Below are 15,927 nucleotides of genomic sequence, written 5' to 3'. Positions count from 1 at the left end.
TTGGTTTTTATTGCTGAATCACCTCTCTGCCACTTTGTCTCCCTGCATTCCCTTTCCAGAGTCTTTGGCCTAGGTGTCTGTCCTTTTGGGGGAGTTTTTCTCTTATTCCAGATATGAATGGGTATCTTACAGGCAAGAGGAAAAGATAAGAAAAGTAGTTTACTAGCACATACTGCTTTCTAAGACTAAAGTCAGAGGGAGATGGGGATGGGAGGTTAATGCTGTGGCCTACAGAGATGAGAGCACTCAACTCCTTGATGACACCAAGGTTAGTTGGGGAGAGAAAGAGATGGACAAACTCAGGCTCTCGCATTCTTCCACCTTTCCCCTTAGAGAACAGCTACTGCAAACTTCACATTTTTAAATTTATCATTTCCCTTCTATCCTGTGCTAACCTGGAGTGACACGAGAGGCTTGAAGGAGAGTTGAGGCTGGAGAGATCTAGGTGGGTTAGAGCCAGTCATCATTAATCATCTCCATGATAACACTGGAAGCATTTAATAGAGCTTTGGGGGCACCTGGGTGGCTCAGTCAAACGTCAGACTCTTCATCTTGGCTCAGGTCATGATCTCACGGTTTGGGAGATCTAGCCTTGCGTCAGGCTCTGTGCTGATAGCACGGAGCCTACTTGGGATTCTCTCTTTCTCTCTTCCTGTCTCCCTGCACCTCCCCAGCCCACATGTGCACTCTCTCTCTCTCTCTCTCTCTCTCTCTCTCAAATAAACTTAAAAATAAAAATAAAAAGAAGAGCTTTGGAAGGAGTATGCATGAAGAGATTTTGTGCATTCTCTGGGGTATATTCTAATGACTTCTCAGAGACCACTCAGGGTGTTTACTCAACATAAGATCCATGAAGGCAAAGCTTGTTTTATCCCTATTAGGTCTGGAACATTGTAGAGACTTAATGTATATTTTTTCAATGAATGATTGAATGAATTATGGAGTGAGTGCTAATTTCAGTTTTCACTTTATTTACTTGTATACACCTAGAAACATCAAAGATTTACTGCTGATATCATTGAATAAAGAACTTTAGGTAGCAATGAAATACTTTGCAAAGGCAGATCTTAGAGTTTGTGCAAGAAAGCTTCAGCAGTAAGGTATTAGTGTATTTCTTTGCTTCTAAGGCACATAGACTACATTATAACTTCCGTGAAATTGGCATGTGTGTTACAGTCAATGGTATTTTATAATCACAATGGCTGAGACTGAAGTTGAGTTTTGCTCGAGTGGTTTTGTGTTTGTTTCTGCCAAACACCTGGGGATGTTACCAACCTGAAACACTTTAAATTTTGACTGAGGTATTTTGTACCACCTTGGTAAAGACAAATTCAGTTTGCAAGAGTGAATACTGGCTTGTGGTTCAGACTCTAAGGAGAGGTTTTTGGGGTTTTTTCCCCTCTTTACTCAGTTCCACTGTTGAAATGTGAACAGTTCCTTTCTGTTGGGTGGATTTGTTTTTCCTTTACCTTGATAGTATGAGTATTCAGTGTCTTTAGTGTTCTCAAACAGGGGTCTCCTGATAAACTTGCCATCTTGAGCATTCTTTTTCCTCATAAAATGGTCTATCTGCAGTTAATGGCATCTTAGATTCAGTGAAGGACAGTAAATGTAATCATTTAAATCCACAGAAGCACAGAACAGATTTCTAAAGGCCAAACTCCGTGTTATGCAGGAGGAATTGGATAATGTTGTATATGAATGCAATAAGAAGGTATGTTTTTTAAAATAAATGCTCTATATTTAAAGATATGTTAGGAGCAGTTTCATTATTTTTACAATATATGTTTATTGACATAATTTACAGTTAACTTTTGAATTAAAAATTGTATGTAAATACTGACATATTCTATTCTGAGATGTTGAATTTTCACTAAGTGAAAAAATTTTAAATACTTGTTAGCAGTTAGAATTTTTTGTATAAGATTTACAAATGGAAGCTATTAAACACAAATGAAACTTCTAACTTCTATTTTTGAAGATGAGAATGGAACACAATTTGTTATTCTCCTTGAAATGGATATAAGTATCTCATTAAAAATCATATGAAACTCCTTTTTGTTATCTGCTTTATGTTTTGATACCAAATCTTGTGTATTTTTCACATAATCTGTAATTTTATAACTATAGGAAAATGAAATTCAGGATTTAAAGTCTCAAATAAAAAACTTGGAAGAAGATTGTATGAGACAGCAGCGAACAATTAATTTGCAACAGTCTCAAACAGAAAAATATAAAACTCTTTTTGAGGAGCTAAATAAAAAATGTGATGGATTACAGCAACAGCTGTCTTCAGTAGAAAAGGTAATAATTTTGTGATTTTTCCTGCCCTAATGTTAAAAACACTATAAAACATTAAAGTTACATGTTTGTGTAGACATCACTTTTGTTCACTTATTCTGTTAGTGTTTACTAAAAAGTCTTCCACCATATATAGGAGAATATTAATAGATTTATTGAGATAAAATTCACATATAGTACAAACCACACTTTAAAATTTTTTTAAATTTTTTTAATGTTTATTTATTTTTGAGAGAGAGACAGAGCACAAGCAGGAGAGGGGGAGAAAGAGAGAGGGAGACACAGATTCCAAAGCAGGCTCCAGGCTCTGAGCTGTCAGCAAGAGTCAATGCGGGGCTTAAACTCATGAGCTGTGAGATCACAGCTTGAGGCGAAGTTGGATGCTTAACAGACTGAGCCACCCAGGCACCCTGAAATCACCCTTTTAAAGTATACAATTTGGGGACTTTTTCTTAAAGTTTACTTATTTTGAGAAAGAGAGAGAAAGAGAGGCATCCAGCATGAGTGGGAGAGGGAAAGAGAGAAAGGGGGAGAGAGAGATTCCCAAGCAGGCTCTGCACTGTCAGTGCAGATCCCAATGCACGGCTCGAACTCATGAACCATGTGATCATGAACCAAGCTGAAATCAAGAGTGAGATGCTTAACTGACTGAGCCACTGGGTGTCCCCCAATTTAGTGGCTTTTAATATATTCACAGAGTTGTGCAACTATCACCATGATCAATTTTAGAACATTTTAATTCAAATGAACATTTAAATTTAAATACAGGTTAACATGTAGTATATAGTTTAATAATGATTTCAGGAGTAGACCTGAATGATTCATCACTTAACCTGTAACACCCAATTCTCATCCCAACAAGTATCCTCCTTAATGCCCATCACTCATTTAACCCATCCCCCTCCTTCCTCCCCTCCAGTGACCCTCAGTTTGTTCCCTGTATTTCAGAGTCTCTTATGGTTTGTGTCCCTTCTCTGTGTTTATCTTATTTATCCTTCCCTTCCCCTATGTTTGTTTGGTTTTTTTTTTCTTAAATTACACATATGAGTGAAATCATGATATTTGTCTTTTTGTGACTTATTTTGCTTAGGATAATAAACTAGTTCCTTCCACATTGTTGCAAATAGCAAGATTTTATTCTTTTTGAGCACTGAGTAATATTCCATTGTGTATATATATGCCACATCTTTATCCATTCATCAGTTGATGGACATTTGGGCTCTTTCCATTCTTTGGCTATTGTTGATAGTAGAGCTATAAACATTGGGATGCATGTGCCCCTTCGAAACAGCACACCTGTATCCCTTGGGTAAATAACTAGTAGTGCAGTTGCTGGGTCATAGAGTAGTTGTATTTTTAATTTTTTGAGGAACCTCCATACTGTTTTCCAGAGTGGCTGTACCAGTTTGTGTTCCCACCAGCAGTGCAAAAGAGATTCTCTTTCTCCACAGCCTTGCCAACATCTGTTGGTGCCTGTGTTGTTGATGTTAGCCATTCTGACTGGTGTGGGGTGGTGTCTCATTGTGTATTTCCTGATGATGAGTGATGTTTGTATTTCCCTGATGATGAGTGATGTTGAGCATCTTTTCATGTGTTTGTTAGTCATCTGAATGTCTTCTTTGGAAAAGTGTCTATTTATGTCTTTTTCTCATTTCTTCACTGGATTATTTGTTTTTTGAGTGTTGAGTTGGGTAAGTTCTTTACTGATTTTGGATACTAACCCTTTATCCAATATGTCCTTTGCAAATACCTTCTCCCATTCTGTCGGTTGCCTTTTAGTTTTGCTGATTGTTTCCTTTGCTGGGCAGAAGCTTTTTATCTTCATGAGGTCCCAATAGTTCATTTTTGCTTTTGTTTGCCTTGCCTCCAGAGACATGTCAAGTAAGAAGTTTCTGCAGCCAAGGTCAAAGAGGTTGCTGCCTGCTTTCTCTAGGATTTTGATGGCTTCCTGTCTTACATTTAGGTCTTTCATCCACTTTGAGTTTATTTTTGTTTATGGTGCAAGAAAGTAGTCCAGATGCATTTTTCTGCATGTTGCTGTCCATTTTTCCCAGCATCATTTGCTGAAGAGACTGTCTTTATTCCATTAGATATTCTTCCCTGCTTTGTCAAAGATTAGTTGGCCATATGTTTGTGGGTCCATTTTTGGGTTGTCTATTCTGTTCCATTGATCTGAGTGTTTGTTTTTGTGCAAGTACCACACTCTCTTGATGATTCTGGCCTTTTAATACATCTTGAAGTGTGGGATTGTGATGCCTCCAGCTTTAGTTTTCTTTTTCAGGATTGCTTTGGCTAGTCAGGGTCTTATCTGGTTCCATACAAATTTTAGGATCGTTTGTTCTAGCTTTGTGAAGAATGCTGGGATTATTTTGATAGGGATTGCATTGAATATGTAGATTGCTTTGGGTAATATCAACATTTTAACAATATTCTTCCAATCCATGAGCATGGAATATTTTTCCATTTTTTTTAATGTCTTCTTCAATTTCTTTCATAAGCTTTCTACAGTTTTCAGTGTATAGATTTTTCACATCTTTGGTTAGGTTTATTCCTAGGTATTTTATGGGTTTTGGTGCAATCGTAAATGGGGTCGATTCCTGGATTTCTCTTTCTGTGGCTTCATTATTGGTGTATAGGAATGCAACTGATTTCTGCGCATTGATCTTACATCCTGCGACTTTGCTGAATTCATGGATCAATTCTAGCAGTTTTTTGGTGAAATCTTTTGGGTTTCTGTATAGAGTATCATGTCGTCTGCGAAGAGTGAAAGTTTGACTTCCTCCTTGCCGATTGGGATGCCTTTTATTCCTTTGTGTTTGCTGAGGCGAGGACTTCCCATACTGTGTTGAATAACAGTGGTGAGAGTGGACATTCCTGTTGTGTTCCGGACCTTAGGGGTAAAGCTCTCACTTTTCCGCCATTGGGGATGATATTACCAGTGGGTCTTTCATATATGGCTTTTATGATCTTGAGGTATGATTTTCTATCCCTATTTTATGATCTTGAAGTATGATCCTTTATCCCTACTTTCTTGAGGGTTTTTATCAAGAAAGGATACTGTATTTTGTGAGATGCTTTCTCTGCATCTATTAAGAGGAGCATGTGGTTCTTGTCCTTTCTTTTATTGGTGTGATATATCACATTGATTATTTAGCAGATATTGAACCAGCCCTGCATCCCAGGTATAAATCCCACTTGGTCATGGCGAATAATTCTTTTAATGTATTGTTGAATCTGGTTGGCTAGATCTTGTTGAGGATTTTGCATCCATGTTCATCAGGGAAATTGGTCTGTAGTTGTCCTTTTTAGTGGGATCTTTGTCTAGTTTTGGAATCAAGGTAATGCTGACTTCATAGAATGAGTTTCAAAGTTTTCCTTCCATTTCTGTTTTTTGAAACAGCTTCAAAAGAATGGGTGCTAACTTTTCTTCAAATGTTTGGTAGAATTCCCCTGGAAAGCCATCCGGCCCTGGACTCATGTTTTTTGTTTTGTTGTTTTTTTTTTTGAGAGAGAGATTTTTGATTACTAATTTGATTTCTTTACTGGTTATGGGTCTGTTAAATTTTCTGTTTCTTCCTGTTTCAGTTTTGGTAGTTTATATGTTTCTAGGAATTTGTCCATTTCTTCCAGATTGCTTAATTTATTGGTGTATAATTGCTCATAATACTCTCCTATTGTTTTTATTTCTGCTGTGTTAGTTGTGATTTCTCCTGTTTCATCTTGATTTTGTTTAGTTGGATTCTTTCCTTTTTCTTTTTGATCAAATTGGCTAGGGGTTTATCAACTTTGTTACTTCTTTCAAAGAACAAGCTCCTGGTTTCATTAATCTGTTCTACTACTTTTGTTGGTTTCAGTAGCATTCATCTCTGCTCTAATCTTTATTATTTGCTGTTTTCTGCTGTTTTGGGGTTTTATTTGCTGTTCTTTTTCCAGCTCTTTAAGGTATAAGGTTAGATTGTGTTTCTGAGACCTTTTTTCCTTCTTAAGAAAGGCCTGGATTGCTATGTACTTCCCTCTTATGACCACTTTTACTGTGTCCCAGAGGTTTTGGGCTGTGGTGTTATCATTTTCATTGGCTTCCATGTAGTTGTTAATTTTCTCTTTCACTTCTTGGTTAGCCTATTCATTCTTTAGTAGGATGTTCTTTAGTCTCCAAGTATTATCTTTCCAAGTTTTTTCTTGTGATTGATTTCAAGTTTCATAGCACTGTGGTCTGAAAATATGCATGGTATGATCTCTATCTCTTTGTACATGTGGAGGGCTGATTTGTGTCCCAGTATGTGATCTCTTCTGGCGAATGTTCCATGTGCACTCAAGAAGAATGTGTATTTGCTGCTTTAGGGTGAAATGTTCTGAATATATCTGTTAAGTCCATCCGGTTCAGTGTGTCATTCAAAGCCATTGTTTCCTTGTTGATTTTCTGTTTAGATGATCTGTCCATTGTTGTAAGTGGGGTGTTGAAGTCCCCTGCTAGTATGATATTATTATCAATGAGTTTATGTTTGTGATTAATTGATTTATATATTTGGGTATTTCCACACTTGGAGCATAAATCTTTACTATGTTAGATCTTCTTGGTGGATAAACCCCTTAATTATGATATAATGCCCTTCTTCATTTCTTGTTACAGTCTTTATTTTAAAATCTAGATTGTCTGATATAAGTATGGCTACTAGGGCTTTCTTTTGGTGACCATTAGCTGATAGATGGCTCTCCATCTCCTTACTTTCAATCTGAAGGTGCCTTTAGGTCTAAAATGGGTCTCTTGCCAAAGAGACTTTTAAAAACTGAGAACAAACTGAGGGTTGATGGGGGGTGGGAGGGAAGGGAGGATGGGTGATGGGTTTTGAGGAGGGCACCTTTTGGGATGAGCACTGGGTGTTGTATGGAAACCAATTTGACAATAAATTTCGTATTAAAAAATAAAAAAAATTTAAAAAAATTAAAAAAAAATAAAATGGGTCTCTTGTAAACAGCATATAGATGGATCTTGTTTCCTTATCCATTCTGTTACCCTGTGTCTTTTGATTGGAGCGTTTAGCCCTTTATATTTAGAGTGAGTACTGAAAGATACTAATTTATTGTCATTATGTTGCCTGTAGAGTTGTTGTTCCTGGTGGTGTTCTCTGGTCCTTTCTAGTCTTTGTTGCTTTGGGTCTTTTTTCCCCCATCTTTTCTCTCCTCAGAGAGTCCCTCTTAAATTTTCTTTCAGGACTGGTTTAATGGTCATGAATTGCTTTAATGTTTGTTTGGGTAACTTTTTTTCTCTCCTATTTTGAATGACAGACTTGCTGGATAAAGAATTCTTGGCTGCATATTTTTCTGATTCAGCACATTGAATATATCCTGCCTCTCCTTTCTGGCCTGCCAAGTTTCTGTGAATTGGTCTGCTGTGAACCTGATCTGTCTTCCCTTGTAGGTTAAGGACTTTTTTCCCTTGCTGCTTTCATGATTCTTTCCTTGTCTGAGTATTTTGTGAATTTGACTATGATATGTCTTGTCAATGGTTGGTTTTTGTTGAATCTAATGAGAGTTCTCTGTGTCCTGGATTTTAATGTCTGTGTCTTTCCCCAGGTTAGGAAAGTTTTCCTCTATGATTTGCTCACATAAAAGTTCTACCCCTTTTTCTCTCTCTTCATCTTCTGGAGCTCCTATGATTCAAATGTTATTCCTTTTTAATGAGTCCCTGAGTTCTCTAATTCTTATATTGTGCTCTTTTGCCTTAGTTTCCCTCTTTTTTCCTGCTTCATTATTCTCCATAAGTGTGTCCTCTGTATCGTTGATTCACTGCTCTGCTTCATCCATCATTGCCACTGGGGCATCCATGTAAGAGTGCATCTAAGTTACAACATTTTTAATGTCATCCTGACTAGATTTTACTTTTTTTTTTTATCTCTGCAGAAAGGGATTCTATGCTTTTTTAAACCCCAGGTAGTATTCTTATTATTGTGATTCTGAATTCTAGTTCATACATCTTACTTTTATTAAGTCCCTGGCTGTCATTTCGTCCTGTTTTCTTTTGGGGTGAGTCCTTCATTTTGTCATTTTGCAGGAAGAAAAAGAATTAATACAATACAATACAATACAATACAATAAATAAATAAATAAATAAATAAATAAATAAATAAATAAAAGCAACACAGAAAAAAACAAAGGATGCTAGATTCTAGATGTGTTTTGGTCTGGTTGTTGAAAGAGGTTTGATAGAGTAGAGAAAAAAGGGAAAGAAAAGAAAAAAAAAGTTTGAAAATTTTAAAAGATGAATACACTAAAATAGAATAAATTGAAATGGTGAGAGTAAAATAGAACTAAAAAATTTACCAAAAAGTAAAAAAATATAGTAGAAAAAATTAAAAATCTTCTTTATAAAAATAATTGTTTTCTCTTCCTATATTCAAGAATAAAAGGAAAAAAATTGATAGATGGACCAGTGAACAGAATGAAATATGATTAAAGTTATATTCAGTTTACCCTAGAAGTCCAACTATGAAGCACTTTATAGTCCGTGAACTAGGCAGACAGAGAGACTTGTGGTCCTCTAGAGAACAGTTGGCCCAGTTGGACAGGGCTTGGAGTAATGACACTATTCTCCATTAGATGGCACTGCCTAATTTATTGGTAGATGGCACTGCTTAATTTACTGGTGTGGATTATTGTGACACATGTAGCAACAGAGGGGTGAAAATGGTATCACCCAGCTACCCTGTCTCTAGTATCAGAACTCTGTGCTCTTGAGCATTGGCAATCAAGCACCCCTCCTTTGTCTCCAGCTTCTGTTAACTCCCCACTTCTATACTGTGACCAAGCCATCAGCCTACCAGGCAGCACCTGGCCTAAGTTTTATCTCAGATGGGGCTGTGTTTCTAAACCCCTCACTTCTGAGGGTCCTGCAGCTTTGACCCACTCAGACCCTCTGGGGAATCGCTAGGTGCTGGCCTGCCCTCAGGAACTTTCACATGACTGCTTTGCTACAGATTCCCAGAGGCTACAGCCAGGTGCCTACCTGCCCCAGAAAAAGTTTGCACAATCATGTAGCAGCAGTGTTTCAAGGATTATGGGAAGTTACAACACACATCTGGCGCCAGGTTTCACCCTCAACGTCCTTGTTCCAACAGCAGCGAACATGGCTGTTCTCCAGAACCCCCTGGGACCTTTGCCTTTGGGGAGGCCGCACAGCCTCTATCAAATGTCCTCCCAGCAGGGGAACCGCCACTCTCCATGTGGCCTGAGGACCCCTTGGTCCTCACTGTCTTCTCCTGGGGATTCGCTCTTCCTACTAGAGCTCCACCAGGTATCAAGCTGCAGAGTTTCAGACTCTGTACTCCCCTGTTCATACAGTCTGAAAGGTATCCAAGCCCTCTCCTTTCTCCCTTTCTTGTTCAGTCCCTTGCAGGTTTTCTACTCTTTCTCTTTCCCTCCAGCAGCTTTAGGGGGGGAGTGCTTTTTCTGTACTCTCCATCCTCTCTCTGCAAGCAAAACCAGCTCCCTACCCTCTCTGGCTTCTCTCTCCCCTTTTCATGTCTCTGTGCCATGTACCTGCTGAATTCTGTGGTTCAGGTTGTATTGTTATGTTAATCCTCAAATCAGTTTTCTAGGTGTGCAAGATGGTTTGGTGTTGATCTGGCTGCATTTCAGGGATAAGAGAGGCAAAAAAAAAAAAAAAAACTTCCTTGCTGCTCCTCCATGTTAGCTGGCAACTCTCAAATTTCTATCCGTCTCTTCTTTGCTTACATAAGCACTTAAAACTATCAATTTTCGGGGCGCCTGGGTGGCGCAGTCGGTTAAGCGTCCGACTTCAGCCAGGTCACGATCTCGCGGTCCGTGAGTTCGAGCCCCGCGTCGGGCTCTGGGCTGATGGCTCAGAGCCTGGAGCCTGTTTCCGATTCTGTGTCTCCCTCTCTCTCTGCCCCTCCCCCGTTCATGCTCTGTCTCTCTCTGTCCCAAAAATAAATAAACGTTGAAAAAAAAAATTAAAAAAAAACTATCAATTTTCCTCTAAGTGCTGCCTTATCTGCATTCCACAAATTTTGATGTTGTCTTTTTATTTTCATTAAGTTCAATGTATATTCCCGTTTCCTTTATAATTTTTCTTGATCATTGGATTATATATAAGTATATTGTTTAATTTCTAAATAATTGGGCATTTTTCATGCCTTTCTGTTGATTTCTATTTTAATTCTGTGGTGTGAGAACCTACCCTGTATGATTTCATTCTTTTAAAATTTATCTCAACTAGTTTTATGGACCAGCATTTAGCATCTTTTGATGAATACTTCATGTAATTTGAAAAAAATATATAGTATGCTGTGTTGAATGGAGTGTTCTGCAAATATTAGGGTGAGTTTGTTGATGGTGTTGTTAAAGTGCTTAATCATTTATTAGGTGCTGATGCTGAAATCTCTGACTAGAGTTGTGGATTTGTCTTTTTCTCCTTTCAGTTATATCAGTTTTGGATTCATGTATTTTCAGTCTCTATTTTGGATGCCTGCACAATTAGGACTGTAGTGGTTTTGATTAATGCTTCTTTGTAAATACTTTTTTAAAATCTCTGATGATATTTCTTGTTCCAAAGTCGACTTACTTTTTCTGATATTAGTGTAGTAGTTCCAGCTTCATGATGCATAGTGTTTGTGTGATACATCTTTTTTCATCGTTTTACTTGTCATCTGCCTTTTATACTGAGAATGAGTTTGTTATAGCCAGTATAAAATTGGGTTTTGCTTTTTTATCTACTTCGATGGTCTCTGTCTCTCATTGGCATGTTCATACCAATTATATTAATTCAGGTTTTGATATTTGGATTTAAATCTATCATTTTGCTTTTCTAACTGTTCTGTTACTTCTTTTCTCTTCTGAATTGAATATTTTTTAGTATTTTGTGGTTTTTCCCCTATTGGCTATATCTTTGTTTTATATTTTTATGTTAGATTTAACACAAAAAACATCAAAAATGTTTGCATGCATAAATTACATCAAATGCAAAAAACATATTTACCATATCACAATCTACCTTCAAATCATGTTATACTATTTCAAATATAAGACGCTCACAACCATATACTCCATTTCTACCTCCTTTCCTTTATGCTTTTGTTGTTATACATTTACTTTTAAATGTCATAAATCTCACAATATTTCTTTAAACAGTTATAGTTTAAAAAGATTAACGTATGAAAATGCCTTTTATACTTGCCATTTCTGGTATTCTTCATTCTTTAGATCTGTTTTTGTATATGTCTGCTTGAAATAACTACTCTTTCCATTTTTGTGGTATCAGTTTGCTAATTACTGATTCTTTGTTTTTGTTTCTTTGAAAAAAGACTGTTTTCTTTAAATTTTATTTTGAAAATTATAGATTCACAGAAAGCTGGAAAAATAATAAGTCCTGTGTACCCTTCACTCAGTTCCCTCATTGATAACATTGAACATAATTACAGTACAATATCAAAACCAGGAAACCAACATTGGTACACACCACAGGTATTATTCATATTTCATCAATTTTGTATGCACTTGTGTTTGGACCCTTACGTTTTTGAAGGGTATTTTCCTCTAGAGATAGAACTATCAGTTGAAAATTTTTGTCTTCTTTTAGTACTTTAAAGATACCATCCCACTGTCTCCTAGGTTATGTCATTTCTGACAAAAATTTCACAGTAATTCTTTGCTCTGTCTACCTTTTTATTTTTATATCTTTTATCTCTTCTTTTAAGACATTACCTGGTACTGGTTTTCAGCAATTTGATAATGATGTGTTTTCTTAGTTTTGTGTGGAGAATGTGTTTATTCTGCTTGAAGTTTGTAGAACTTTTTGGATCTGTGGGTTTATAATGTTCCTGAAATTTGGAAAATGTTGGCAATTATTTCTTTCAGTATTTTTTCTTTCTCCTCTCTTTCTCTCCCCTGACCTGAGACTTCAATTATACTTTTGTTACACCACTTGATATTATCACACTGATAATATATCAATGATATTAGGTCACTGATGTTTTTAAGCCTTTTTCCTTTATATTTTTTGTTTGGATAGATTCTGTTGCTATGTCTCAGTAGTTCACTCATCTTTTCTTTTCAATGTCTGATGTGTTCTTATTCTTAAAAAAATTTTTTTTCAACGTTTATTTATTTTTGGGACAGAGAGAGACAGAGCATGAACGGGGGAGGGGCAGAGAGAGAGGGAGACACAGAATCGGAAACAGGCTCCAGGCTCTGAGCCATCAGCCCAGAGCCTGACACGGGGCTCGAACTCACGGACTGCGAGATCGTGACCTGGCTGAAGTCGGACGCTTAACTGACTGCACCACCCAGGCGCCCCTGATGTGTTCTTATTCTTAACCCAGTGAAAAGTTCATTTGGATATATTATTTATCTGTAGAAGTTCCATTTGATTCTGTTTTATATTTTCAATTTATGTTCTCATTATAATAATGTATATAATTAAAATAGCTGTTGGGAAAGCCTTGTCTGCTGGATCCATTATTTTTCTCAGATAAGGATTTGTTTCTCTTGACTATTTTTTCTCCTGGAGATCAATCACATTTTCCTGCTTCTTGAATTGGTTAGTGATTTTATATTGGATGATAGACATTGTGAATGTTATATTATTGAGTGTCTGTGTTTAGTGTGCTCTTTGAAGATAGTATTGGGTTTTAACAGATATTTTTTCAATATAGTCCCTTTGAGTCCTGTTTTTAAGTTTGGCTGGGTGTGTCTAGAGTAGCCTCCAAGAATAATTCAACTCTACTACCAAGGCTTCCCTTAAAGATATCTTCCAAAATCTCGACTGAATGCCTTAGATTATCACTATGGACTCTCACTTCTGTCTGTTTAGAGCTCAAATGTCTATGTTCCTTGTCTGAATGACGTGAATTGTTCTATATACACTTCCTGCTTGTTCTTTGCTGGCCTTGTTGAGTTTCTCTGTATGCAGGTGTGGCCTAGTCCTCAGTATGTGGATTCCTGAAGCTCCTTCCTAATGGAGTTCCTCCTTACTTGAACCCTTCTTAGAAATTCTAGCTGCCTCAGTCTCCTCCAACTCCCATCTCTGTCTCCTTACTCAGCTCAACAGACTTTCAGCTCTATTTGTGTTTTATCCTCCTTGTACCCAAAGTGTGGGTGTTGCCTTGAGGCCGAATGCTGGGGTGATTATAGGACTACTTCATTTATTTCCCTTCTGTCAGGAATCACCATCCTACTGTTTTCCATGATCTCTAAATAGTTATTTAACAAGTTTTGATTATTTCTTTTAGTTGTTTATGATGTGTTTTTATGTTAGATCCTTATTGTTTATCATGTGTGGAAGACTTAATCTGTTTTATGTTGGTTTTGGTCAAATTAAAGTCAGCAGGTACATCCACAGGTTTCTCTGACCATGAATTATGTCACACAAACATGCTTATCATTAGTAACTCACTTTTTAAAAAGTCTGCTCTCTTTTTATCTTTTTCCCCAGCTAAAATTGATGTTTGTATAATTTCTTAAAGATACTTTATTCTTTTTTGCTTTTATAGCAAAACTACTCAAAATCATTTTCTTAATTTCTTCAGGTTCTTAGCTTGCAAAGAAAGCTTTTTAAATTTTTGCCTAGATGTGTCCTATAGAGCTGTTATATTAATGGTCCTTTTGTTTAATATTGTGTAGTTTACAAATTGCTATCACATACATAAGATAGTTGTGTATAGTTAAATATATTTTTATTATACAGATCTGCATCTCCCCCCAGTTCTTTATTCCCTTCCTCCCAGCTTAGTTTTCATGTTCATTACTTAATTATCCATTGTATATTCTTAATTTCCCTGCAAATCTAGTGTGTGGGCAAAACCCAAGCCTAGTTAAACCTAATGTCCTTGCTACTGCATGCTTCCTCAAGTGCAGTGAATTTGGGCTGTCAAAACAAAACAAAACAAAAAAACACCAGCCAAATGGATTGGTCCTATTTTAATTTATTTTACAAATCTCAGGTGTAATGCCATTTTCCTCTCCAACTTTCTGAGAAGTCATTTCCCTCTCCCAAGATGATTATTAAACAGGTGAACTTTTCTCCTCAACTTTTCAGTACTTCTTCTAACTTTCCCATTTTAAGTTCATGACTTTGCTCCCTGTTTTACTAAGAAAATAAAATCAAAAGATAACTCTTTCTCATCCTGTCACTAAATATGTGAATGTCTCTGCCTCTGTACCCATCTACTCTGCTTCCCCCTAATGTATGACAATAGATTCCTACCTCTTCTGTGTAAATGCCTCTCTTTACCGTGCACTGGATCACATACCCTCTCTCCTACTCAAGGACTTTGCTTCTACAATTATCCTGTCTTTGTCTTTCAAAAATCACATTCATCTATTGGATTATTCATATTATCATAGAAACATGTTATAGAATATGCAATATATTTTTTAAAACCTCCATAGATCTTATATGTACCTCCAGCTCTATAACATTGCTCCCCATTATAGTGCAGCTTGTTAAAATGGTTGTTTATACTCAATGTCTCTATTCCTCATTTGTCATTCTCTCCTGAAACTAGTCTAGTTAGGTTTCCATCTCTGCTCTGCCTCAGAACCATTCTTTACAACATCATCAGTAATCCACACTGCCAGTTGTAGTCAGTTACTATTCCTTTCAGTAATTTGTCTCTCAGTAACATTTGCCATGGTTGATTACTCACTCCTTGAAATACTTTTCATTTGACTTCTATAGCACACTTAATGATTTTCTTCCTTATTTTCTTGATCTTTACATGTTGAAGTGCCCAAGGCTGAGTCCTTGGCTCTCTTCACTATTCTGTCTACATCCAGTTGTTAGATGCTCTCATTCACTTCCATGGCTTTATATACCATCCATATGTTGATCACCACCACATTTCTTTTTCTTGCTCTAACCTCTTCTTTGGTGCCCACTTGATACTTCTGCTTGATATGTTAAACTTCTTACGTCTTAAAAGGAGCTCCTGCTTCCCTGCACTCTGCAAACAAGCTTCTCCTCTCCTTCTGAGTAAAAGACATCAAGTTGTTCAGGCCAAAATCCAAAAGTCCTGTTGCTCCTTCTCTCTTCCCATATCTACATCCAACCCATCAACAAGTTCTGTCAATTCTATCTTCAAAATACATAGAATTAACTACTTATCAAAAACTCACTACTTCTATCCAAGCCCCAGCTACTGTTGTTCACTTACTCTATTCCAGTAACCTCCTAGATTGATAGTCCTACCTCAATAGCAATACCACCTCGGTGATCTTTGAATATGCTGAGTGGATTCCTACCTCAGGATCTTTGTTTTCATTGTTCCTTCAGTCTATAAGTCTTCCCTCCAGATCTTTACAAGAATCATCCCCACATTTGGAAGCCTTACAAATGTAAATTTCGGGAGTAAATATGACTCTCTTAAGGTAGCCAAATGCCTCATCACCTAATTTGTGACATGCATGAATGGATGAACAAGATTCCCACTGTCCCTACCTAGTATCCAGTGAAACCACAGCCAGGGGAACAGGCTTGGTGGAATCAGGGGGGAAAGAAGACCCTGTTGACCTTGACTCTAGTCTGGCATGGTGAAGAGACATGAGAGGTGTAGAATAAGTGGGAGGCCCCCGGTGGCCCATCCCCCCATCCCTGTGAGGGGTTAACCAGGT

The 15,927-nt window shown here is 37.1% G+C and overlaps 1 protein-coding gene across 5 annotated transcripts in view; it reads left to right on the top strand.

The window, feature by feature from the left end:
* TEX9 (testis expressed 9) overlaps positions 1 to 15,927 on the top strand; it is an 80,928-nt gene that overhangs the window by 40,334 nt on the left and 24,667 nt on the right. For all 5 annotated transcript variants that reach the window (XM_045059272.1, XM_045059270.1, XM_045059271.1 and 2 more), the window contains 2 exons: positions 1,632 to 1,714; positions 2,131 to 2,304. In XM_045059272.1, coding sequence (XP_044915207.1) covers positions 1,632 to 1,714; positions 2,131 to 2,304 — 257 coding nt within the window. The remainder of the gene's footprint in view (positions 1 to 1,631; positions 1,715 to 2,130; positions 2,305 to 15,927) is intronic.

This window comes from Felis catus, chromosome B3 (assembly GCF_018350175.1).
Source record: "Felis catus isolate Fca126 chromosome B3, F.catus_Fca126_mat1.0, whole genome shotgun sequence".
NCBI classification, from domain to species: domain Eukaryota; kingdom Metazoa; phylum Chordata; class Mammalia; order Carnivora; family Felidae; genus Felis; species Felis catus.
Note: the sequence above shows the minus strand (reverse complement) of the source record. Positions and strands in the feature narration are given on the sequence as shown.